General features: G+C 35.6%; 1 protein-coding gene across 1 annotated transcript in view; it reads left to right on the forward strand.

Moving 5' to 3' along the window:
• The window catches only part of LOC120349460, a 29,538-nt gene extending 4,394 nt beyond the window's left edge, over nt 1-25,144 (forward strand). The window contains exons 3-5 of the mRNA XM_039419659.1: nt 21,597-21,736; nt 22,503-22,557; nt 25,127-25,144. Coding sequence (XP_039275593.1) covers nt 21,597-21,736; nt 22,503-22,557; nt 25,127-25,144 — 213 coding nt within the window. The remainder of the gene's footprint in view (nt 1-21,596; nt 21,737-22,502; nt 22,558-25,126) is intronic.
• Nucleotides 25,145-26,436: the final 1,292 nt, after the last annotated feature.

The following is a 26,436-nucleotide window of genomic DNA, read 5'->3' on the forward strand; positions in this document are numbered from 1 at the left end:
ATTATATAAAATATTGAAGGTTGAGGTTAGGTATAAACATTTAGTGATCGGCGACCTAACGATCGACCGAACCATGCAGCGTAGAATCTGACCAAACACCTTGGCAGAAATTTATTGTGGCAAAACGGTATGCAATTTGAGGAACAAAAGGTCTCATGTGGCTAATTATTATGATGCATGAAACAAATAATAACATATAGAAAATTAACTAGCATGTAGAGAGCATATTTTAAAAACCCAATAAAAATAATTAAATGTATCCAGGAAATAGGAGGTTACCAGGCGCATGAATACTGTAACAATTTGCATGCACCAATCACATAATGGCAATTGATAGGTGGCAATAGTATGCCGATTCAAAAATATTTGTATATATTTCTACAAATAAATAGAATTTGTATAAAATTGTTGTATAGTCTATGTTTTGGATATGGCCCGAAGGCAAAGAAATTATTAAACATACAACATAAGTAATAATTTAATATTTTAGTACAGTCTATTTGAACCTTGAATGGCGGAGGACTAGGATATTCAAATTTTATGTAAATTTAGAAATCAGAAATGAGAATTATAAAATTGAAAAAGGAGAACAACACTCGCCTGCCAAATGCCACCATGAGAGGTCCCTAAATATTATAGAGCGTAATACCTTGCTATAACTTGTAAAAATTTAAAGTTAAATTGAATTACTAAATTTCTTATAAGACTTTGTGATGCTCTTATAAAGCAAAAGTCATTTTCATTTTTTTAAATAATTTTGTAACCCCTTGGAAGAGACGACTCCGGCTACAATAGTCCAGGACCACCAGGAGTTGGATCGACATCAGCAGCTCATAAGAAAATTTCGACACGTGAGTGAGAAATATTGAAATAGTGATAGGGCGCCCTCAGTGCTTCGAAATTACATGAGAATCAAAGCTAGCTTGTCGAAAGGGTTTTCTCATAAATTAAGAATTTAGTAAAAAATACTTGCGCAAGTAAATTGTAATATTACATTTTTTCTCGATTGGAATCGAATCTTCAATTCAAGATCTATAAAACTTTATAGTAAATATCAGAGTAATCGATATATGGACAACTTTTTGACTGAGAATTTATCGTAAATGATTGTGTTGCATGTTCCATGGTGTCACCGAGGCTGAGTTGACAGAATTAACAGATAAATGGATTATTTAAATAGAGATGATATATAAAAATTTAAAATAATAGTTTAAAAATAAAGTTTTATTGAGAACAAATATAAAATGTGAATTCTAAACTTGTAATTTATAAATTTTTGGTGACGTGTCCATGACGTAGACACTGATTTTGAGATGTGGTTTTTGTTCTGACGAGGAGGCATCCTCTTCTCTAAAAATGATGGCTGGCTGCGTGTGTTCTAATTTTGTGCTCTCTGAATATTTTTCTGTTTAAGTGAATTATTAACGTTTTAAATTGAGTTTTGAACAGTTTATAGTGTTCTATTTTGTCTATAATTAATTGATTTGTGTCTCTACAAGCCTATAGCCATTGTTTTTCAACTATATAAGTGGATAAGTATTTAGCTCGTAATGATTTTAGATGCTTAAGCATGTGTAAAATCTGACAAAGCAATTATTGGAATGGTTCCACTTGTTACTCGTTCCATTACTACGTAGACATCATGTCGTCATTTTGTCCGTCTGCGCTGGCCAGTGACGTCTCAGTCACGGTTCCTCGGCACTGCTTTAATCAAGTTGGTTTCCTATATTATTCATCGTGTTATTTGTCATTTCAATTTTAATATTTGTACTATTCGATTTTTTGGAATTTATTTTGTCTTTAGGCATCTTACTTTCTAGATATTTGCAACTTTTTCACCAAACGTTTGTAAACGTGTTATGTTCATGGATGACATTTCCGTTTTCGTTTTTGTTGCTGAGCGTGGGTCTGTCTTCTTGTCTTTTGCAATGGTTCCTAGTCGAGAGTGCATCTACGCTCTCGGTCTAAACCTTTTATCCATATTCATCTGATCTACGAAACGTTTTTAAAAGTGAATTATTCTTCCAAATTAATTCATTTATTCTATTCTTCAATTGTGATTCAATTATTCATTGATTTCTTCACTTATTTACTCTGATAAACTTTGTCAAAATTGCAACCTCGTGTGGGCGTTTATCGCTATTTATTTGATCTACGGAACGTTTTTTAAAGTGTGAATTACTTCTTCAAATTAATTCGTTTGTTCTATTCTTCAATTGTGATTCAACTATTCATTGATTTCTTTGCATATTTACTCTGATAAACTTTGTCAAAATTGCAACCTCGTGTGGGCGTTTATCACTATTTATTTGATCTACGGAACGTTTTTTAAAGTGTGAATTACTTCTTCAAATTAATTCGTTTGTTCTATTCTTCAATTGTGATTCAACTATTCATCGATTTCTTCGCATATTTTTGCTGATAAACTTTGTCAAGTTCACAACCTCGTGTGGGCTTCAATTGCCATTCTTTTAACAATTGGCTTCACCTCGTGTAACTCAAAGTTTCAAGTTCATCATCTCTACCGTTTGGAAATCATTCTAAAAATTCCACAACTTGAAGGTCGGATTATTCGTTTGGAATTCTACATGCTCCTGTTCTCATTTCCACTGGGGGATTTGCCTGCTGTGGTGGACGCTTCCATTCTTGTCATCGCATGGCCAGATCACATCGTCGCTTGCTGATGTCCTGTTCCTTTGGGTATTGTGGATTCATTGCCTGTCTGCCTGGCTGCATCTCCTCTTCAAAACTTTATTCAGGTTACGTAAATCGTTCTATTCAATTTTCATTTACGTATGTATTACATAATTGTTTTATTGATGTCTATTTTGACATTCAACTCACTGAGGCCACTGACGCCTATTAATGGTTTTATTGATGTCTATCTTGACATTCAAATCACTGAAGGCCTATGCCGCCTATATAATTGTACTCAATAGTAGCAACTATTTCATTGGATTTGACAGCTACCCTTGGCTTTACAAGTGATATTTTAAGGCCACTGACGCCTATTAATGGTTCTATTGATGTCTATCTTGACATTCAATTCACTGAGGCCACCGACGCCTATTAATTGATCTATTGATGTCTATCTTGACATTCAACTCACTGAGGCCACCGACGCCTATTAATTGATCTATTGATGTCTATCTTGACATTCAACTCACTGAGGCCACCAACGCCTATTAATTGATCTATTGATGTCTATCTTGACATTCAATTCACTGAGGCCACCGATGCCTATTAATTGATCTATTGATGTCTATCTTGACATTCAACTCACTGAGGCCACCGACGCCTATTAATTGATCTATTGATGTCTATCTTGACATTCAATTCACTGAGGCAACCGACGCCTATTAATTGATCTATTGATGTCTATCTTGACATTCAATTCACTGAGGCCACCGACGCCTATTAATTGTTCAATTGATGTCTAACTTGACATTTAATTTACTGAAGGCCTATGCCGCCTATATTTTAATGTATTCTATTTGTTGAGCATTATCTACAGCTCATTGTCATTTGTTATTATTCATTTTGTACTATTGATGTCTATCTTGAAATTCACTGAGGCCACTGACGCCTATTAATTGCTCAATTGATGTCTAACTTGACATTTAATTTACTGAAGGCCTATGCCGCCTATATTTTAATGTATTCTATTTGTTGAGCACTATCTGCAGCTCATTGTCATTTGTTATTATTCATTTTGTACTATTGATGTCTATCTTGACATTCAATTCACTGAGACCACTGACGCCCATTAATTGCTCAATTGATGTCTAACTTGACATTTAATTTACTGAAGGTCTATGCCGCCTATATTTTTATGTATTCTATTTGTTGAGCACTATCTGCAGCTCATTGTCATTTGTTATTATTCATTTTGTACTATTGATGTCTATCTTGACATTCAATTCACTGAGGCCACTGATGCCTATTAATTGCTCAATTGATGTCTAACTTGACATTTAATTTACTGAAGGCCTATGCCGCCTATATTTTTATGTATTCTATTTGTTGAGCACTATCTACAGCTTATTGTTATTTATTATTATTCCTTCTGTAAATCATTGTCATTTATTATTATTCCTCTTGTAAATCATTAAGATTGAATTTTGCAGCAGTAACTTTTCATTATAGCACTCAATTTATATTCGCAATTCAGGTATCATTAATATTACCTTTTCGATTATTGTCAGGCTTCAATGGTCATTAATGTCATTGATCTAATCTCATTTAAATTTTGTATTTCTCTAACGTTTTTTATCACATGGTAATTATCCCAAGATTTCTCGACTCAATCTACTTACCATTGTTTTTGTATGTGGCCATCTGCCTATTATTATCTTATTATTATTAAATCTTATCTTGTTGACTCATTTAGTCTTTTATTGGCGTACTTACCACACTTCAAGCTATCAGTATTTTTATGCACAGAATTCAAAGATTTATTTGTAGGTATTTATACCAACTATCATTCACAGTCCACTGCCGTGACCTTGGATTCTGTCATAAAAATTGGTCCTCCAGCCCGTTCATTTTTGATCCAGTGTTTACCTAGGATAATTGTTAATTTTTATTACCCATTTCTTGGTCCATTGAACCTTAGGGTTTCAGTGACCGTGTGCCCAATAGTCTAGCTTGACGCCAATGATTAGGTCCCACTCTAGAGTATATTTTATTCCATTGTACCTTTGTATGTTTATATTGTTTAGTATTAAGCATTCACACACTTGTTTCAAATTTTCAGTACTGGCTGCAACTCAAAGCACGCTGTGACGTGTATGCACCAGCTATCAACTATCTTGTACCCTGAGAGACTGAACCGCACTGAACTGGTCACAGACGGCTATTGGGCATTGAGAAAACAACACACGGCAAACTACACCGCCTTGCGAGCTCGCTACTTGACTCGCCGCACAGCAAGCTTGATACAACTTGCCTCAAATGCACAGGCGTGCCTCTCTGCGTACTGGACCAGCGCCCAAAGTTGCTTATTGGCGCAGCAATCGCATTGCTACAGTGCAGCATCGTTTCATTCACTCAGGTTTTTCTGTTAGTTTTTAAGCATGTCCGATCATGAGGAAGATTCACTTCCTGACCCTTCTGCTCTTTCCAATGCAAGAGACAATTTACACCACGAAATAGATTGGTTCATAACCAGCTATAGCAATTATGTTGTGGACACTGAAGCCACTTATTATCAATTGTTGACTGTCAAAAACGAACTAGGTTCACTTAGAATTAAGTATGATAAAATCCATGAACAGTTATGGAATTCAGAGTTGCAAGCACAAGACACTTCAACTCATTTTGAAATACTTAATAAGTTTATCTCCATTACCTCTAAGGCAAACGCTGCATTAACTGCTTTTGAAAGCAGACAACACAACAATGAGGCCACTGCTGGTGCTTCCCAGCGGCCAACATCTCAAAACTCACATTTGGCAAATTTTCAGTTGCCTCAGATTCTGCTTCCACGCTTCAATGGGGAGCTTTCAAAATGGCAAGCATTTTCAAGAGCTTTTACCAATATTATTGGTAATCAGGATAATATTAATGACTCATTGAAATTTTTCTATCTTCGTCAATCACTCAGTGGTGAAGCTCATTCCCACCATTAATAAATTTTGGAATTTTTTGGAATCACAATGCAAAATCATGGAAGCTGTTGCTTCAAGCTCAGCTAACCATCATCAAGGAAATGTACAGCAAAGTACATCCAACTCGGTTGGTGCTCATAGCAAGCCGAAGTTCAATCAAAATCAATCGAATGTTCAAGCTAGGATGCAGGTTACTACCTCTTCTATGTCACCTTGTAGTTTTTGTAATTCTGTTGGTCATTTTCCAAACCGTTGTGATGAATTATTGAAGTTGCAGGTTATTGATCGCTGGAATGCTGTCCGTGACAAAAGGTTATGTTATAATTGCCTCAAGCCTTTCGCACCCAATCATGTTTGTTCGGACAAATCGTGTACACTTTGTGGCAAGAGTCACCACACTGTTCTTCATAGGTCGTATCCGCAATCACGAGACACTCAGCCTACTTCTAAGGATAAGGTAACTTCAAATGTTATTCATTCTCAATCTTTTGCTCCCTCCAAGGGTAAGAATGCTGTTTTGAATTCTGTCATGGTTCAGAATGCGGAAACAACTAAGCAAGCTGTTTCTCATGCAGAACAGCCTCAGAAGAACTCTCATCTCACAATGAGCTCCACTTCGTCACTGTGTTTGCAACAGCAATCAACTGTCGCCTTGTTACCTACTGCCGAAGTTTTGGTTCAATCTTCTAGTGGGGAATTTATTAAAGCAACCGCGCTTTTAGATTCTTGCTCTGATTGTAATTTGATGTCAACTAGGTTGGCTGAAAAATTGTCACTTGTTACTTTGTATTCTGACACTTTGATTCATAGTGTAGGTGAGAATAAGACCAAATCATCTATTTCTCATTCAGTTTGCTTGTCTTCATCTGATCGTTCATGGTCGGTTGAAGAAAATTGTATTGTAGTTGATAGCATATCATCTAATGTTCCTAGTGTGAACATTGATCTTTCTAAAATTTCAATTCCTGTTGAACTCAAATTAGCGGATCCATTGTTTGATCAGCCTAAGACTGTAGATCTGTTACTTGGTGCTGGCATATTTGCATCTGTTCTTCAGCCTGGTAAATTGTATCTAGCTCAAAACGCTCCCATTCTTCAGAAAACCAGTCTAGGTTGGGTCATATTTGGTTCTTGTAAAACCATTCGTCCTATTGCAGCACCTCATTCGTGCCTCCCTGCTTCGCCTGTGGCCACTCCCCATAGGGTCATGTCGAATTTTCTAACTTCAAATGATGTCTATCATCAGTTAGAGAAATTTTGGAAACTGGAAGAAATCTCTCCTCTGCTTCCTCCCTCGCCTGAGGTTTTGAAACTTGAAAAGCACTACACAACCACTACCACGCATCTTGAAGATGGACGGTTTATGGTCACTCTTCCCAAAAAGGATAGTTTCCACTCATTGGGTCATTCCCGGTTTCAAGCATTGAACCGATTTCATTCATTAGAAAAACGGTTATCATCAAATGTTGAATTAAAAACTCTATACACAGCTTTCATGGAAGAATATCAACAGTTGAATCATATGTCACCAGTGCCTCCAGCACCGGATAATGAAAAATGCTACTTCATTCCTCATCACCCGGTTTTTAAACCTGATTCAACCACTACAAAATTACGTGTAGTATTTGACGCTTCTGCTAAATCTACCACTGGAACATCGCTTAATGAAGTATTGTATGTTGGTCATACAGTTCAGCCTGAACTGTTTGATATAGTTCTGCGCTTTCGCACATATCAAATAGCCTTCATTGCGGACATTACTAAAATGTACTGTCAAATCTTAGTTCATCCCTCTGACCGTAACCTTCAGAGAATATTTTGGAGATCTGATGCTACTCTACCCATTCAAGAATTCACCTTGAATACTGTAAGTTACGGCACTTCGCCGGCAGCTTTCTTAGCTACTCGTACGCTTCATCATTTGGCCGATCTTGATACGGCACCCAACTCTGCTGTAGCTAATGTTATTAAAAATCACTTTTACGTTGATGACCTTATTTCTGGTTCTTCTTCGGTTACAGAAGCTAAACATTTAGTTCAACAATTGATTAGCACATTGGCTCAGGGTGGTTTCGAGCTTAGGAAATGGTTGTCTAACTCTCCTGAAGTTCTCGCTACTATTCCTTCTGATCTGCTTGAAGCAAACACTTCCAAACCGTTGTCTAATTTCAATGATAGTGTGGTCAAGGCACTAGGCCTCATTTGGAATTCCACTCTAGACGTCTTAACTATTTCCTCTAATGTTGCTGATGTATTACATAAAACATCTTTCACTAAAAGAGAGCTTCTCTCTTGCATTTCAAGCATATTCGATCCATTAGGTTTGATTTCTCCTGTGGTCATTTTACCCAAAACACTTTTTCAAAAACTCTGGTTATTAAAGATTGATTGGGATCAAAAAATTCCGCAAGATCTGTTGGAAACTTGGTTGAAAATTCTGCATGAATTGCCGAACATTGGTAACATATCACTTCTGCGTTGTGTGTTATCAAAGGACTCTGATGCCTCTCTTGAATTGCATGGCTTCGCTGATGCTAGTCTCACTGCTTACGGCGCCTGTATTTACGTCAGAAGCACCTCTCTCGGTAGCAGTCAAGCTCGGTTGCTCACTTCCAAGTCCCGCATTGCCTCTTTGAACCCAGTTCTCTCTGTTCCCAGATTAGAACTACAGGCAGCTCTGCTACTTTCACGTCTTGTGAATAAGGTTTTAAAGGCTTCAAATCTTACTTTTTCTAATGTGTATTTGTGGACTGACTCGAAAACAGTCTGTGACTGGTTAAGAGCACCTCCTGATCGTTCTAATATTTTTGTAGCTGTACGCATTTCTGAAATCCAGAATTCAACTTTTAACTTTCATTGGAATCATGTTCGTACTAGTAACAATCCTGCTGATTTGATATCTCGAGGTTGTACACCCAATCAGCTGGCAGCTAGTCATCTGTGGTGGAATGGTCCTTCATGGCTATCTATGCCGAATAGTTCTTGGGATTCTTTCTCTAGCAATGTTGCTATTAACTCAATCAGTTCAGGTATTAGCTACCACTTCTTCTCATAATGATGTTATCTCAGGCATAATCAATAGTTGCTCCACCTATCACAAAATTGTTTGTACTACGGTGTATGTTCTACGGTTCATTCATAATTGTAGGAAACAAAATTCAGTCGCTCCGCGCTTTGGTCAATTAGCTATCTCTGAAATTTCAGAAGCTGAAAATTGTATCTTCAAATCCATTCAAGAAGAGGCCTTCTCTGCTGAACTTAAAGCATTGAGTCAAAATCAGGAGCTATTGCCTAATAGCTCTATTAAAGCCTTGTCACCATTCATTCATTCAGATTCACTGCTCAGAGTCGGTGGACGTTTGCAAAATGCAAATGCTTCCTTTGATTATAAACATCAAATATTGTTGCCCAGCAATCATAAATTCACTCGTGCATTGATTGTTGCTCACCATCGTCGTCTAAGTCATGCTGGTGTGCAGGCCACCATGGCCAGTGTAAGACAACAATTTTGGTTTCCCTCCACCCGTCGCACCATCAAAAGTGTATTGCGGCATTGCATAATGTGTTTTCGCTTTTCGGCTCTTCGTTCTGAGCAAATCATGGGTAGTTTACCAGCGGCCCGCGTTCAGGCTAATTTTCCCTTTTATAATTGTGGTTTGGATTACACCGGTCCTATTTCCATCCGTGTAGGCGGCCCCAAATCTTGTACCTTTTCTAAAGCATACTTGTCACTGTTTGTGTGTATGGTAACTCGTGCCGTTCATATTGAAACTGTCTCGGAACTTACTTCCAAGGCATTTATTGCCGCTCTGATTCGGTTCTCTGCTCGTTGTGGCATTCCACATTCCATTTTTTCGGACAACGCCACAACTTTCGAAGATCCACATGATCTTGCCTACTTGTCTCCAGGTCATTTTTTGATTGGACGTCCACTTACGTCATTACCCTTCTTACCGCCTAACACCAAACACATTGACCATCGTTCACGTTGGTATCAACTTGCTGTTTCTATCCAGGAGCTTTGGGATAGGTGGTCTCGTGAATATTTAACCACTCTTCAGAAAATGGCAAATGGCTAAACAATTATGAAAATTTGAAGGTCGGTACGGTTGTCATCTTGAAGGATCCTGGTTCCGCGCAGTCCACTTGGAAGCTGGCGCGCATTACTGAAGTTCATCCCGGTAAGGATGACAAGGTTCGAGTTCTCACTGTTCTCACTCCCTCTGGCACTTTTAAGAGAGCTATCTCGAGTTTAGCACCTCTTCCCATTGATGAGGATTCTAGTTAATCCCCTTGCTCTTATGGTTCATGTTGTTTAGGTTTCATTGTTTTTTCCCCTGGTTCTCACATGGGGCCCAGTTTTCAATTTCCAATTGCCTTGCCAGATTTTACATATTTCTTATTTTTTCTTATTGTGCCATACCACCGTATGACACAAGGGGCCCAGTTTATGTAAAATCTGACAAAGCATTTATTGGAACGGTTCCACTTGTTACTCGTTCCGTTACTACGTAGACATCATGTCGTCATTTTGTCTGTCTGCACTGGCCAGTGACGTCTCAGTCACGGTTCCTCGGCACTGCTTTAATCAAGTTGGTTTCCTATATTATTCGTCGTGTTATTTGTCATTTCAATTTTAATATTTGTACTATTCGATTTTTTGGAATTTATTTTGTCTCTAGGCATCTTACTTTCTAGATATTTGCTACTTTTTCACCAAACGTTTGTAATCGTGTTATGTTCGTGGATGACATTTCCGTTTTCGTTTTTGTTGCTGAGCATGGGTCTGTCTTCTTGTCTTTTGCAATGGTTCCTAGTCGAGAGTGCATCTACGCTCTCGGTCTAAACCTTTTATCCATATTCATCTGATCTACGAAACGTTTTTAAAAGTGAATTATTCTTCCAAATTAATTCATTTATTCTATTCTTCAATTGTGATTCAATTATTCATTGATTTCTTCACTTATTTACTCTGATAAACTTTGTCAAAATTGCAACCTTGTGTGGGCATTTATCACTATTTATTTGATCTACGGAACGTTTTTTAAAGTGTGAATTTCTTCTTCAAATTAATTCATTTGTTCTATTCTTCAATTGTGATTCAACTATTCATTGATTTCTTTGCATATTTACTCTGATAAACTTTGTCAAAATTGCAACCTCGTGTGGGCGTTTATCACTATTTATTTGATCTACGGAACGTTTTTTAAAGTGTGAATTACTTCTTCAAATTAATTCGTTTGTTCTATTCTTCAATTGTGATTCAACTATTCATCGATTTCTTCGCATATTTTTGCTGATAAACTTTGTCAAGTTCACAACCTCGTGTGGGCTTCAATTGCCATTCTTTTAACAATTGGCTTCACCTCGTGTAACTCAAAGTTTCAAGTTCATCATCTCTACCGTTTGGAAATCATTCTAAAAATTCCACAACTTGAAGGTCGGATTATTCGTTTGGAATTCTACATGCTCCTGTTCTCATTTCCACTGGGGGATTTGCCTGCTGTGGTGGACGCTTCCATTCTTGTCATCGCATGGCCAGATCACATTGTCGCTTGCTGATGTCCTGTTCCTTTGGGTATTGTGGATTCATTGCCTGTCTGCCTGGCTGCATCTCCTCTTCAAAACTTTATTCAGGTTACGTAAATCGTTCTATTCAATTTTCATTTACGTATGTATTACATAATTGTTTTATTGATGTCTATTTTGACATTCAACTCACTGAGGCCACTGACGCCTATTAATGGTTTTATTGATGTCTATCTTGACATTCAAATCACTGAAGGCCTATGCCGCCTATATAATTGTACTCAATAGTAGCAACTATTTCATTGGATTTGACAGCTACCCTTGGCTTTACAAGTGATATTTTAAGGCCACTGACGCCTATTAATGGTTCTATTGATGTCTATCTTGACATTCAACTCACTGAGGCCACCAACGCCTATTAATTGATCTATTGATGTCTATCTTGACATTCAATTCACTGAGGCCACCGATGCCTATTAATTGATCTATTGATGTCCATCTTGACATTCAACTCACTGAGGCCACCGACGCCTATTAATTGATCTATTGATGTCTATCTTGACATTCAATTCACTGAGGCAACCGACGCCTATTAATTGATCTATTGATGTCTATCTTGACATTCAATTCACTGAGGCCACCGACGCCTATTAATTGTTCAATTGATGTCTAACTTGACATTTAATTTACTGAAGGCCTATGCTGCCTATATTTTAATGTATTCTATTTGTTGAGCATTATCTACAGCTCATTGTCATTTGTTATTATTCATTTTGTACTATTGATGTCTATCTTGACATTCAATTCACTGAGGCCACTGACACCTATTAATTGCTCAATTGATGTCTAACTTGACATTTAATTTACTGAAGGCCTATGCCGCCTATATTTTTATGTATTCTATTTGTTGAGCACTATCTGCAGCTCATTGTCATTTGTTATTATTAATTTTGTACTATTGATGTCTATCTTGACATTCAATTCACTGAGGCCACTGACGCCTATTAATTGCTCAATTGATGTCTAACTTGACATTTAATTTTCTGAAGGCCTATGCCGCCTATATTTTTATGTATTCTATTTGTTGAGCACTATCTACAGCTTATTGTCATTTATTATTATTCCTTCTGTAAATCATTGTCATTTATTATTATTCCTCTTGTAAATCATTAAGATTGAATTTTGCAGCAGTAACTTTTCATTATAGCACTCAATTTATATTCGCAATTCAGGTATCATTAATATTACCTTTTCGATTATTGTCAGGCTTCAATGGTCATTAATGTCATTGATCTAATCTCATTTAAATTTTGTATTTCTCTAACGTTCTTTATCACATGGTAATTATCCCAAGATTTCTCGACTCAATCTACTTACCATTGTTTTTGTATGTGGCCATCTGCCTATTATTATCTTATTATTATTAAATCTTATCTTGTTGACTCATTTAGTCTTTTATTGGCGTACTTACCACACTTCAAGCTATCAGTATTTTTATGCACAGAATTCAAAGATTTATTTGTAGGTATTTATACCAACTATCATTCACAGTCCACTGCCCTGACCTTGGATTCTGTCAGCGTGTAAGATATTGTTCTTTGTGTATTTGTGTAGTATATTGCCAAAATTCTTCTGAAGATTATAAGTTGATTTGCTCTGAAAACTGGATTTCTCATTCATAGGCGATAGATCCATTCATAGTTTATCAAGAATCTATTACGTTGGAGCCGATAACTTTCATTAGGTTAATAGGTGAAAAATGCTATCCAACCGAATCAGGAGAAATTGGTAGCACGGCAAAATATAGTATTAAAGGTATTTTATTAGAAGAGTAACGAGTCAATACATATCAGAAGTTCTATAAATCAAAGAAGTATAAAATCTAGGCTAGTAATACATATTCATATGATCTTTAATTTCTGCAATATAATTGGCAATAGTTTGTTGTAGCTCTGATTCACTAGATGAATTGCTCTATTTATTCCGTCTGGTGCCGAATCTTGTACCCTGAGATAAAATATATTCATTGCAAAGAAATTTATTAGATACTATAGAATTTAATATATATATTTGGATTATTGGTTGTCAATTTATCAAGCTGATTTTAAGGAATTTATTTTGAATGGAATTGTCCAAGTCGACAAGTATTGGCAAGCTGATATCGCAGCTACATGCAAATGGATGCATATGATTATAAAATAAAAGCACATGGTAACGTTTCGTGCTGTAGAATTTAGAGAATAGTATTCAGCCTGTGATATTTTATTGATTTCGATCATTGTTCTATTTTTATATTATATATTTTTTATCGCTCTATATATTTTTTGCTCTGATTTATTTTTGCAATATTTGTCAATATATGTATCAAATTGTTTATGGTGTGCGATTTATTTTAATTCCTCAATACTATAAGATAAGTATTATATATATCTTGTTTAATGAATTATCAGAATTATATTGGAAGCTCATGTCTGGGCCTATAAAGATTTTTATGAAACTGTATCCTATTAAAAAACCACGACCTAATTTTTATAATTATTAAAATATTTCATGCTCTACCGACTGATGCCAAGCAGGAGGCTAATCGTTATTTAAATATAAAAAATAACGTGACAACTATAATACTTGATAGTTTATAATTAATTTATTTGATTTAATATACTTCAATAATTTATTTGAACGTATATTATAAGGGATTGTGCGACGGGTGAATTGATGTGTATTTTTATCAATAAAAAGAATTGAATTTGTCACATAAGTTTGACATAGGTAACGTTGGTAGATATATCTTTTCAAATATTAGTCTGATGGGATAGAGTCTGGGTCTCCCAAGCTATTTATATTCAATAATCTTTCAGGAAGGGAAGCTTTATAACACTCTATTTAATAATCCATCTATAGGAAAATAAATAAATAATAGATAGATTTATCTCCTTTAAAAAAAACAACAAGCAATTTGAACATAAAAAGTACAAAATATCTAGGATGTAATAAAATGAGTCTATAAAAAAATATGGAATTTAGTCCTATTGGAAATTAACCTACTCAACTATGGGGAAGAATTGGCATAGTCTCTTATTGATTCATACAATAAGTAGCCTACATCATCAAAATGATATTGAGAAAAAATAGTAATCTCTTTCCCTCTCCCTCACTCTCTCTCTCTCTCTAGAAATTTAATTCAATACAATTAGAAATTATGTAAACATGAATTAACTTCTTTTTTATTTTTATTTGTTTCATTTATTCATAAACACTATACACAGCATTTATTTGATTTCTTCTCTCATACTTTCGGTCTCAAGTACTGTTATTTTATTATTATTATAATTTTTTTTTAATTTTCTATTGATCTCCATATTTATTGATGATTGACTTTCTCAACTTTTGTGCTGTACTTGATTATCAGTAGACAATTATTTCAAGTTTGATTTGAGGCTAAGCCTCATGCCAGCTTCTCAAAGGATATATTATTTATGTGTATATTGTTTGTATTACTTCTTAAATTGAATCATTGATTGAAGTGGGATTATTTGTATTATATTTATACATAATATTCTTATTATTATTATTTTTATCACTTATCTATTGATCTAATAATCTAATGATCAGTTAATGCAGTTGCATCTTCTCTCTTCTTCACTGTACCTATTTTATTTCTTCTCCTTATAATAATTCGATTTTTGTTCCTTAAATTTATGTCAGTGGAACTCCATAGAGCTTATTCCAATACAATCATTGTCTCTCATTTTAATGTGCAACTATGGTCGTTATTCGTTCTTTTGCTTCATCATAATAATAGCAAACTATTGTAACCTCTATTTTACAGGTGATGATTTCTTGATCCATTCCGAGCTGCTTTGTATAAACACACTTTTTTCTATGTATTTTAACACGACATGCTAAAACCATGTTTTTTTAAAATGTTTGAACCATCAAAACATTTCCGGTCTACACTGTTGAAAATGATTGCCAAGCAATTGAAAGTACTCCAGTCAGTAAGTAAAAGTTTTTAATATTTACTTAATAATTGACTGCATGTCGTGTTAAAATACATAGAAAAAAGTGTCTCTATTTTACATTACTTCAGTTAATTACTCTAAATATTATCCACTGTTTCGTTATTATCATAAATTATAATTGCTCCTCATGTTGGGTTTTTGACTAGCACATTCTTATTCTTTAGTTTGTCAAGAATCTTCTGCTTTGAAGCTAGTAATGGTTGACAAGCTCTTGTATCCAGCTTTTATAATCTAGATATAAAGTACAGTTCAGTTTCTGCTCGAACCTTCTGTCATTATGATTGGCGATTTACTTTTCTCAGGTAATTTTATAATAACTTGTTTATGTGTGTGTGCGTGTGTGTATGAGTGGTTTAAATCCTTTGTTTATTACATCAACTATGTATTGATTAGCTCGACTCTTGCCTTCATGTGCCCTGGCTCTTGGTCTTGTCATCATTCTCATGAGTGTAGCTCCAGATGATAGTGCAGCCGCGCCAAGCACAAAGGGCTTGATTGAACAAGCTTTTTCGCCTCACAAGAATTTTTTAAAAATATGTCATGTGAATGCGCAGTCACTGCAGTGTCACATTGATGAATTCCGTGATTTGTTTGGCACACAGATCTGTGATGTGATGTTGGTCTCTGAAACATGGCTGAAGCCTTCAATTTCGTCAAAGGCTATTCAGATTGATAATTTTAGCATATTCAGGAATGATAGGCTTCATAAGAATGGTGGGGGAGTTGCTGTTTTTGCAAAGGAAGATTTGAAAGCCAAAGTTTTATTCCAGTCCGACAATTCCAGACCGAACAGGCCTGAGTTTATGTTTATTGAAATAGTTGCGGCGAATTCCAAAGTGTTGATTGGAGTTTGTTACCGCCCTCCACACATAGGATATATGTGTGAATTCGAGGACGCTCTCCTGCAGTGTATGCCGGCTTACAGTCATGTCATTGTTATGGGTGACTTTAACACAGACTTGCTTGGACGTGACACTTTTGACTTGACACAACTAAAGACAATATTTTTTACTTGCAATATGACAATACTTCCGCTACAGGCTACACACCACACAGCCACTTCCCACAATTTGTTGGATCTTGTCTCTGTTTGTGATGCTGATGCTGTGAAGAGTCATGGACAGGTGCCAGTGCCGGGTCTCTCAGCTCATGATCTGGTTTATTTCATTTATGCTGTGAAAGCCCCCAAGTCACAAGCAAGAATCATAAGATACCGTGATTATAAGAATATTAACTACTCGGAGTTGTTTGCTGACCTTTTCACTGTTCCTTGGCATCATGTTGTCATGGCTGCTACTATTGATGAGAAGCTGGAAGTATTCCAACAAATTATGTGCGAGCTGTTCAATAAACATGTGCTGTTGAGGTGCAAAAAGGTAACTAGGAGACCAGCTCCCTGGATAACACCGGACATACGTCAGCTTATGAACGAGCGTGACAAAAAATTCCGCTTGGCTAAGAGATGTGGGTGTCCAATGATGTTTGCAGAGTACAAAAGGCTTAGGAATCGTTGTAAGCTGAGGATACGAAATTCGAAATCCCATTACTTTCGAGCCCTACTGACAGAAAATCGTTCCTCTGCAAGTGTCTGGAGAACCGTGAAAAGTATGGGGTTGGGTAAAGAGAAGAAACTGCCTAACATTACTCATAGCCTTGAAGAGCTCAACTCTTTTTTCTGCAATGTCCCAGTCAGTGATGAGGGTGCCCGTGCATATGCAGACACTCTCCGAGTAAACGTTCTAGAAAATGAGTTCGAATTTTCTGAAGTTTCGGAACTTCAAGTTTTCCACTGCCTAAACAGGATCAGAAGCAATGCAGTTGGTGAGGACTCTCTTCCTATAAAGTTCATAAGAGATACTCTTCCTGTCACTCTTCCTTATATAACACATTTGTATAACTTTTCACTTCTATCTTCCATTTTTCCAACCTACTGGAAATACTCAGCCGTCTTACCCCTCAATAAAATACCAAATCCCGTTTCACCGTCTGACTTCAGGCCCATACATATTCTCTCACCCCTTTCTAAGGGTTTAGAGAGGGTAGTGCATCAGCAGGTTAATAATTATCTTACAATGAACAATTCTCTAAGTGATTTTCAATCTGGTTTTAAGAAAGGCCACAGTACCACCACTGCATTGCTTTGTGTTACTGAGGATATTCGTAGAGCGATGGATGGAAGACTGGCTACTCTGCTAGTGCTGATAGATTTCAGTAAAGCTTTCGATTGCGTCTACCACCCTCTCCTGTTGAAAAAACTGAGGAATTTGGGGTTCTCCACTCATGTAGTGGATTGGTTTGGTTCCTACCTGAGTAACAGGTGCCAATCTGTTAAGTACAATGGGTTCTCATCTGGCTATCACATTTTAGGGAGGGGCGTTCCCCAGGGGTCTGTACTTGGGCCTCTTTTGTTCAGTATATATATAAATGATGTAACCAATATCTTCAGATTCTCCAAACAGCACCTATATGCCGATGACCTGCAATTGTACATCCACTTTGACTTGAACGACTTTACTGCTACAGTTGACAATATGAATAGTGAACTTGAGACTCTTACGGACTGGACTTTGAAACATGGACTTAGAATTAATGAAACGAAATCCAAGGCAATAATTATTGGCTACACTAAACTCATGACTCGCCGAGGTTTCAACTTTGATAATTGACCATACATCAAAATAAACGACATAAATTTGAATTACAGTGACTTTGTTACAAATCTGGGACTGACAATAGACAAAACACTCGACTGGACGAAACAAATCACCAACAACACCACCTGTAATAAGGTATTTGCAGGTATCCACTCGCTTAAGAAAATTAGTGACTTCATTCCACTTCATGTGAAAGTGATGCTGGTTAAGTCATTAATTTTCCCATACTTCTCTTACGGTGACATTGTGATCAATGACATGACTGTGGCCTTGTCTGAGCGACTGCAGAGGGCTCAGAACTATTGCATGCGGTTCATCTTCAATCTAAGAAGAGATGATCATATCACCCCATTTTACCAGCAACTACATGTGCCAAAACTCAAGAAAATGAGGGAGTATAACATTCTGATGCTGCTTCATGACCTTTTGCATGTAAAAACCCCAGGTTATTTGGCACATAAATTTGTTTTTATTGGAGATCGTAGTGTGAGAGGTACCAGGCAGGGCTCCCAACTATTGGTTATTCCAAATCATAGAACATCTATGTATAATAAATCATTCCATGTATCAGCTTGTCGGATCTGGAATCTGTTGCCTCCAACTGTGAAGAGTATTGGCGATCGAGCTCTGTTTGGCGCGGCAGTATTGAATTGGCTGGGATCTGGTGGCGCAGATTAGGCTTGGGTCGGGTTCAGCTTTATTTTTATTGTCTATTTACATTGTATCAGTCTAAATGAATTTAACTCATTTCCACCTTTTATGCAACTACAGATACAAAAATATTTCATCTTAATATATTGTTTTGATAATTATTATACTTTGTAAAATCTTTATTTTTAGGGTTGTTTTGTGTGCATGTGTGAGTGAATGGCAACTTGATTAGATCTCCATTTCTGATAGGTTTTCCTATAGATTTATCTAGTGGAATTTGAAATATTGTTTCCAATTGTATAAATAAATAAAGTTTAAAATTCTCTTTTATTATATGTTATTGTATTTTGATTAATAGTTTTATTTACTTATATATTAATCTTATGTAATCTTATTACATAATATGTAATCTATTTTTTCTGTTCTTATGTAAATTTGTCTTCTTTTGTAAAGGGTTGTGTGGCAGAGAGGACCAGGAGTCCTAATTCCGCCCTAATAAAGGGCGGAATCAATCAATCAATCAATCTCTCCGCCAATTTATGTAAATGCATAACAATATAATTATCTATAGTTATTATATTACAAATTACTTTTTCATATCATATACAGTTCAATAATTATTTTCTTAGTCTATACTATGTAAATTCATCTATAATTTTGCTGTATTGTAAGCTATTGTATATAAGTGTATAAGCCAGTATATATTGTAATCTATATAAATAAAGTACTCAATCAATCAATCAATCAATCAATCTCTCCCCCTAACTCTTATTTGGTGAAAAGTTAGTGGGAAGGATATTTTGAATATTGTTTCCAAAGAATGGACATTGATATGTCCAAAGCTCCGCCAATCTATGTAGATGCATTACAATATAATTATCTATAGTTATTACGAATTGCTTTTTCATATCATATACAGTTCAGTAATTATTTTCTTATTCTATATTATGTTAATTCATCTATAATTTCGCTGTATTGTAAGCTATTGTATATAAGTGTATAAGCCAGTATATATAATATATAATTATATATATATATATATATTATATATATATATATATATTATATATATATATATATATATATATACAATAATTGTAATCTACATAAATAAAGTACTCTATCAATCTCTCTCTCTCTCAGGGCCCGGTCATGTGTTGATGGGAAGGATATTATCTTTATTCTTAATTGATTAATACAATTAGTTCATCATCAAAATGATAGGAAGAGAAAAAATAAGGTAACCTTATTCCTCTCCCAAATTTAGATACCGTGTAAGGTTACACTTACACATAGTACGCAATAGGTTAAGTTTAGTCTTGTAGTTGTTATCACTTCACAAAATTTTCAGTCCTCAATTATTTTCAGAAAGTAGATTTTTAAAGACCGAATCCATCTATATATTACCTATAAGGAATAGAACTGGCATAGTATTTTATTGATTCATACAAGAAGTACATCATCAAAATGATAGGGAGAGAAAACATTAGGTAACCTTGTGCTATTCCTCTCCCGAATTCAGATAAGGTTACACATAGTCCGAAATAGGTTGAGTCTTGTAGTTGTTCACTTCACAAAATTGTCAGTCCTTAATTATTTCCACGAAGTAGCCTACCGGTAGATTTTTAAAGACCGATAAAATATTTGAGCAAAATTTAATATTGAACTTAGTACGGTAATCACTGAACATTGAAAAAAATATAATATAACTAGCTGGCACGGCGAACGTCGTAACGCCAAATATTTAATGCATCTCATGACAAACTTTAGCTGGATGCACACCTGTGGAGACGCGATGCGGAATTTTGCATCCAGGCACTTCTTGCTTATTGATTTGAATGGGAGCACTCAAATTTTATTGTTTCAGCTTTTTGTATTGTTTCCAATAATTATTTTAATAAAGTAGCGCCAGCCTATACAAGTGAAGTGATTTTACCTATCCATCTATTTTTAATATGATTGCGATCAATGGGAGATTGGCCAGGTTCTAGTATTTCTGACCACTTTGGGTTACAGGTCAAGGTGATAAACAAATCTGACCTTATTTGCTTTAATTCATAATTTTTTCAACATAGATAATGGATAATGGTTTTAAACATAGATAATTTTCCAACTGCAAAATAAATACCTAATTTACTAAAAATAAATTAATTCTACACACCGGTGATAGCACAATTATTCGAAACAAAGCAATGTCTTTAGAGCATGTAAGTCTTTAACCTGAGGCCGCATTGCTGGATGGTTACACACAGAACAGTCAATTTGTTTCTAGTGTCGGGGCGTCTAGAATAAAATACATGGGTGGTTATAGAGCAGCACACACTCTTGTCTGCTATCTACTGACGGCTATTGGATAACACAATGATTATAAAAGCTGATTTTCATTTCTGTGTTTGGCCAGCTCACAAATCTTCTCTCATAAGGATTACATGTAAACTTTGAAGGACCGTATAGAAAAGAGTCCTGAAGTCGTATTATACATTTGATAGGCCATAAACCTGGTCCTGAACATAACGAACACAACTAAAAAAATCATCAAATTCGGTGCACACATCAAAAAGATATTGAATCTCAAAATTTGAGGCTCCATTTTTAATATTATATAAATTAATAAATTCCACAGCATCTCTGTTCATTAGTGCAAATTTTATAGTTTCTTTCTGTTTGTTGAAAATAAATTGTTAATGACTTTATTTCAAACACTCTTTTCTGCAATAAACTCAGGCTGTATATTAAGTGTTGAGCTCGAAACTGTTTTTTGTTGTTGTTCGTGTTGTGTATTCTATTAGCATTTATAAGCTTGTATTGTGCTTTTCAAAGTAAACTTACTACTTTTATATGTAGCATTAATATAAAATTGTAATACGGTTGTATCGTACAAGGATGCTACAGTACATTTCTTCTGGCCCTCATTTGAACTGATCTTTCTTATGTTATCTGAATTTAGGAGAGAAATAGAACAAGGAGTATCTATATCTTTAGTTTTTCTCTCCCGGTCAGTGCGTGCATGACGCATTCATTGTAGGTCTTGAATAAAGTGATTGATTGATTGACTTCTTCCTTATAAAAAATGAATAATGTGATAGAATTAATGTTTTGTAAAAACTGTTATATTTTCTTGAATGTTTCAGGAGATAGAAAAAGCTTGGCGAACGGCCGACGCCACCCATGTGGAAGCTCTGGAGAATATTGAGAATCTCAGGCAACAGCTGTCCAGACTACAGAATGAGAGAGGAGTCAAATCAAAATTAGACTTTGATCAGAATGGAGAGTGAGTAATTTATTATTATTAACATAAATATTCACCTATTCAATTAGAATGAATATCTATTGATTATTATTATTTATCTAAAATATCTAACGATTTGAAAAGTGTATTTATTTAAAACAATAACTGTAGGCCTATTGTAAATTTATTACTTAGGATTGAGTAAGGTTTAAATTCCATTTAGGAATAAAATAGATTCAACTTAGTATCAGATATACCTATTCATTTATAACAATAGCTGTAAGCTATTGTAAATTTATTGATTTCTTTTAGCAGGTATAGTAAGTACAGTAGGTATATTGAAGACGTGAAATGTGAGCTAAATGAATAATAATTTATTATTCATGGAAAAACAAAAGGAAATATAAACTCATTCAAGCAATGATATTCTTTCATATTATTATTCAAATGAAAATGATAAACTTTGTAAGTACAAATTCCAGTTCACTCACATTATTTTACTCACAATAAGTAAACTGTCATTTCGTCTACTTACAAAGTACCTACCTATATCAATATTAGAATCTATATTTTCTGACTCACTTGAAAATGACATGTTGTGAAAGAAAGTTTTGAGAAAGGGTACTCAGATATTTTTATTTTTCTATTTCTTAATACCAATATATCAATTATTCCATCACAGGAAAAATTAGAGATGGATCCTCATCTATATAAATAAAAATCGAGCCTCAAATTTTAACGTTCAATAACTTTTTTATTTGTGCACCGAATTTGATGATTTTTGTTTAGTTGTGTTTGTTATGTTCAGGAGCAGGTTTATGGCCTATCAAATTTACGATCAGACTCCAGGACTCTTTCCTACGGTCCTTCAAAGCTTACATGTAATCCTTATGGAAGAAGATTTGTGAGCTGGCCACACACAGAAATAAAAATCAGCTGTTATAATCATCCAACAGCTGTCGGTAGATCTTTTTACTTTCCTTGCCCTACTACCATAGGTAAGGAAAGTATTGCTTTCCAAAAAAAATTAAGGTACCCCAATTTCAAGTTTTCTATACGTTTCAAGGTCCCCTGAGTCCAAAAACATGATTTTTGGGTGTTGGTCTGTGTGTGTGTGTGTGTGTGTGTGTGTGTGTGTGTGTGTGTGTGTGGTGTGTGTGTGTGTGTGTGTGGTGTGTGTGTGTGTGTGTGTGTGTGTGTGGTGTGTGTGTGTGTGTGTGTGTGTGTGTGTGTGTGTGTGTGTGTGTGTGTGTGTGTGTGTGTGTGTGTGTGTGTGTGTGTGTGTGTGTGTGTGTGTGTGTATGTGTGTGTGTGTATGTATGTGTGTATGTCTGTGAACACGATAACTCCATTCCTAATTAACCGATTGACTTGAAATTTTAAACTTAAGGTCCTTATACAATGAGGACCCGACAATAAGAAATTCAATAAAATTCAACTCAAGATGGCGGAAAAAATGGCGGATAATTACTAAAAAACCATGTTTTTCACGATTTTCTCAAAAACGGCTCTAACGATTTTCTTTAAATTTATACCATGGATAGCTATTTATAAGCCCTATCAACTGACATGAGTCTCATTTCTGGGAAAATTGCAGGAGCTGCGTAATATTCTCGAGAAAAATGGCGGATAATTACTAAAAAAACATGTTTTTCACGGTTTTCTCGAAAAAGGCTTTAACGATTTTCTTCAAATTTATACCATTGTAAAATCTGACAAGGCATTTATTGGAACGGTTCCACTTGTTACTCGTTCCGCTACTATGTAGACATCATGTCGTCATTTTGTCTGTCTGCGCTGACCAGTGACGTCACAGTCATGGTCTACGGTACTGCTTTTGTCAAGTTGGTTTTCTATACTTTTATTCGTACTTTTTCGTCGGATTATTTGCCGTTGCAATTTTAATATTTATACTATTCGATTTTTTGGAATTTAATCTTGTCTTTAGGCATCTTACTTTCTAGATATTTGCCACTTTTTCACCAAACGTTTGTAGACGTTTCACATACGTGACTGACATTTCCGCCTTTCCCTTTTTGTTACTAGCGCCTTTAGTTTTGCTGTTTGTTTTTTCAATGGAGGATAGTCGGTGTGTGCATATCGCGCCTGGTCTAAACTTTTCATCTGAATTCATCGGACCTACGAAACGTTTTTAAAGGTGAATTATTCTTTCAAATTAATTCATTTATTCTATTCTTCAATTGTGATTTAATTATTCATCGATTGCTTCGCATATTTGCTCTGATAAACTTTGCTAAGTTCACGACCTCGTGTGGGTGTTCATCGCTATTTATTTGATCTACAGAACGTTTTTAAAGTGTGAATTATTCTACAAATTAATTCATTTATTCTATTCTTCAATTATTCATCGATTGCTTCGCATATTACTCTGATAAACTTTGTCAAATTACAACTTCGTGTGGGCTTCAATTGCCATTCTTCTACAATTGGCTTCACCTCGTGAAACTCAAACTTTCAAGTTCATCATCTCTACCGTTTGGAAATCAATCCAAAAATTCCACAACTTGAAGATCGGATTATTCGTTTGGAATTCTACTTGCTCCTGCCTACATTTCCACTGGGGGATTCACCTGCTGTGGTAGACGTTTCCATTCTTGTCATCGCATGGCCAGATCACATCATCGCTTGCTGATGTCCTGTTCCTGTGGGTATTGCGGAGTCATTGCCTGTCTGCCTGGCTACATCTTCTCTTCAAAATTTTATTCAGGTTATGTAAATCGTTCTATTCAATTTTCATTCACGTATGTATCATAATTCATTTATTAATGTCTATCTTGACATTCAATTCTGAGGCCACTGACACCTACTTATTATTTTATTAATGTCTATCTTGACATTCAATTCACTGAGGCCACTGACGCCTACTTATTGTTTGATTAATGTCTATCTTGACATTCAATTCACTGAGGCCACCGACGCCTACTTATTGTTTGATTAATGTCTATCTTGACATTCAATTCACTGAGGCCACTGACGCCTACTTATTGATTCATTAATGTCTATCTTGACATTCAATTCACTAAGGCCACCGACGCCTATTAATTCATTGGATTTGACAGCTACCTACCCTTGGCTTCACAAGTGATTTTCTGAGGCCACTGACGCCTATTAATTCATTGGATTTGACAGCTACCCTTGGCTTTACAAGTGATTCACTAAGGCCACTGATGCCTAATTATCGTTCAATTGATGTCTGTCTTGACATTCAATTCATTGAAGGCCCATGTCGCCTATATTTAACCTGGACAATCTTCACATTGTATTTATTAGCTACCCTTAGCTCTTAAGTGATATTTTAAGGCCAGTGACGCCTATTAATTGTTTGGTCAAAGTCTATCTTGACATTCAAATCACTGAAGGCCTATGCCGCATATATTTTTATGTATTTTACTTGTTGAGCATTATTTACAGCTTATTGTCATTTTTTAATCATTAATACTGAACCTTACAGCAATAACTTTCATTATAGCACTCAATTTATATTCATTTCAGGTATCATTAATACTACCTTTTCGATTATTGTCAGGCTTCAATGGTCATTAATGTCATTGACCTAATTTCATTTAAATTTTGTATTTCTCTAACGTTTTTTCACATGTTGTAATTTTCCCAAGATATTTGACTTAATCTACTTACAATTGTTTTTGTATGTGGCCATCTGCCTATTATTATTTTATTGATCCCAAGATATTTGACTCAATGTTTTTTGTATGTGGCCATCTGCCTATTATTATCTTATTATTATTAAATCTTATGTTGTTGATTCATTTAGTCTTTTATTGGCGTACTTACCACACTTCAAGCTATCAGTATTTTTATGCACAGAATTCAAAGATTTATTTGTAGGTATTAATACCAACTATCATTCACAGTCCACTGCCCTGCCCTTGGATTCTGTCATAAAAATTGGTTCATCCGGGCCAGATTTCTTGATCCAGTTTACCTAGGATAATTGTTGATAGGGGACCAATTGGATAAAAATTGGTCCTCCTGCCCGTCATCTTTGACCCAGTTTACCTAGGATAATTGTTAATTTTTATTACCCATTTCTTGGTCCATTGAACCTTAGGGTTTCAGTGACCGTGTGCCTAATAGTCTAGCTTGACGCCAATGATTAGGTCCCACTCTAGAGTATATTTTATTCCATTGTACCTTTGTATGTTTATATTGTTTAATATTAAGCATTCACACACTTGTTTCAAATTTTCAGTACTGGCTGCAACTCAAAGCACGCTGCGACGTGTATGCACCAGCTATCAACTATCTTGTACCCTGAGAGACTGAACCGCACTGAACTGGTCACAGACGGCTATTGCGCATTGAGAAAACAACACACGGCAAACTACACCGCCTTGCGAGCTCGCTACTTGACTCGCCGCACAGCAAGCTTGATACAACTTGCCTCAAACGCACAGGCGTGCCTCTCTGCGTACTGGACCAGCGCCCAAAGTTGCTTATTGGCGCAGCAATCGCATTGCTACAGTGCAGCATCGTTTCATTCACTCAGGTTTTTCTGTTAGTTTTTAAGCATGTCCGATCATGAGGAAGATTCACTCCTGACCCTTCTGCTCTTTCCAATGCAAGAGACAATTTACACCACGAAATAGATTGGTTCATAACCAGCTATAGCGATTATGTTGTGGACACTGAAGCCACTTATTATCAATTGTTGACTGTCAAAAACGAACTAGGTTCACTTAGAATTAAGTATAATAAGATTC

Source organism: Nilaparvata lugens, chromosome 1, assembly GCF_014356525.2.
Source record: "Nilaparvata lugens isolate BPH chromosome 1, ASM1435652v1, whole genome shotgun sequence".
NCBI classification, from domain to species: Eukaryota; Metazoa; Arthropoda; class Insecta; order Hemiptera; family Delphacidae; genus Nilaparvata; species Nilaparvata lugens.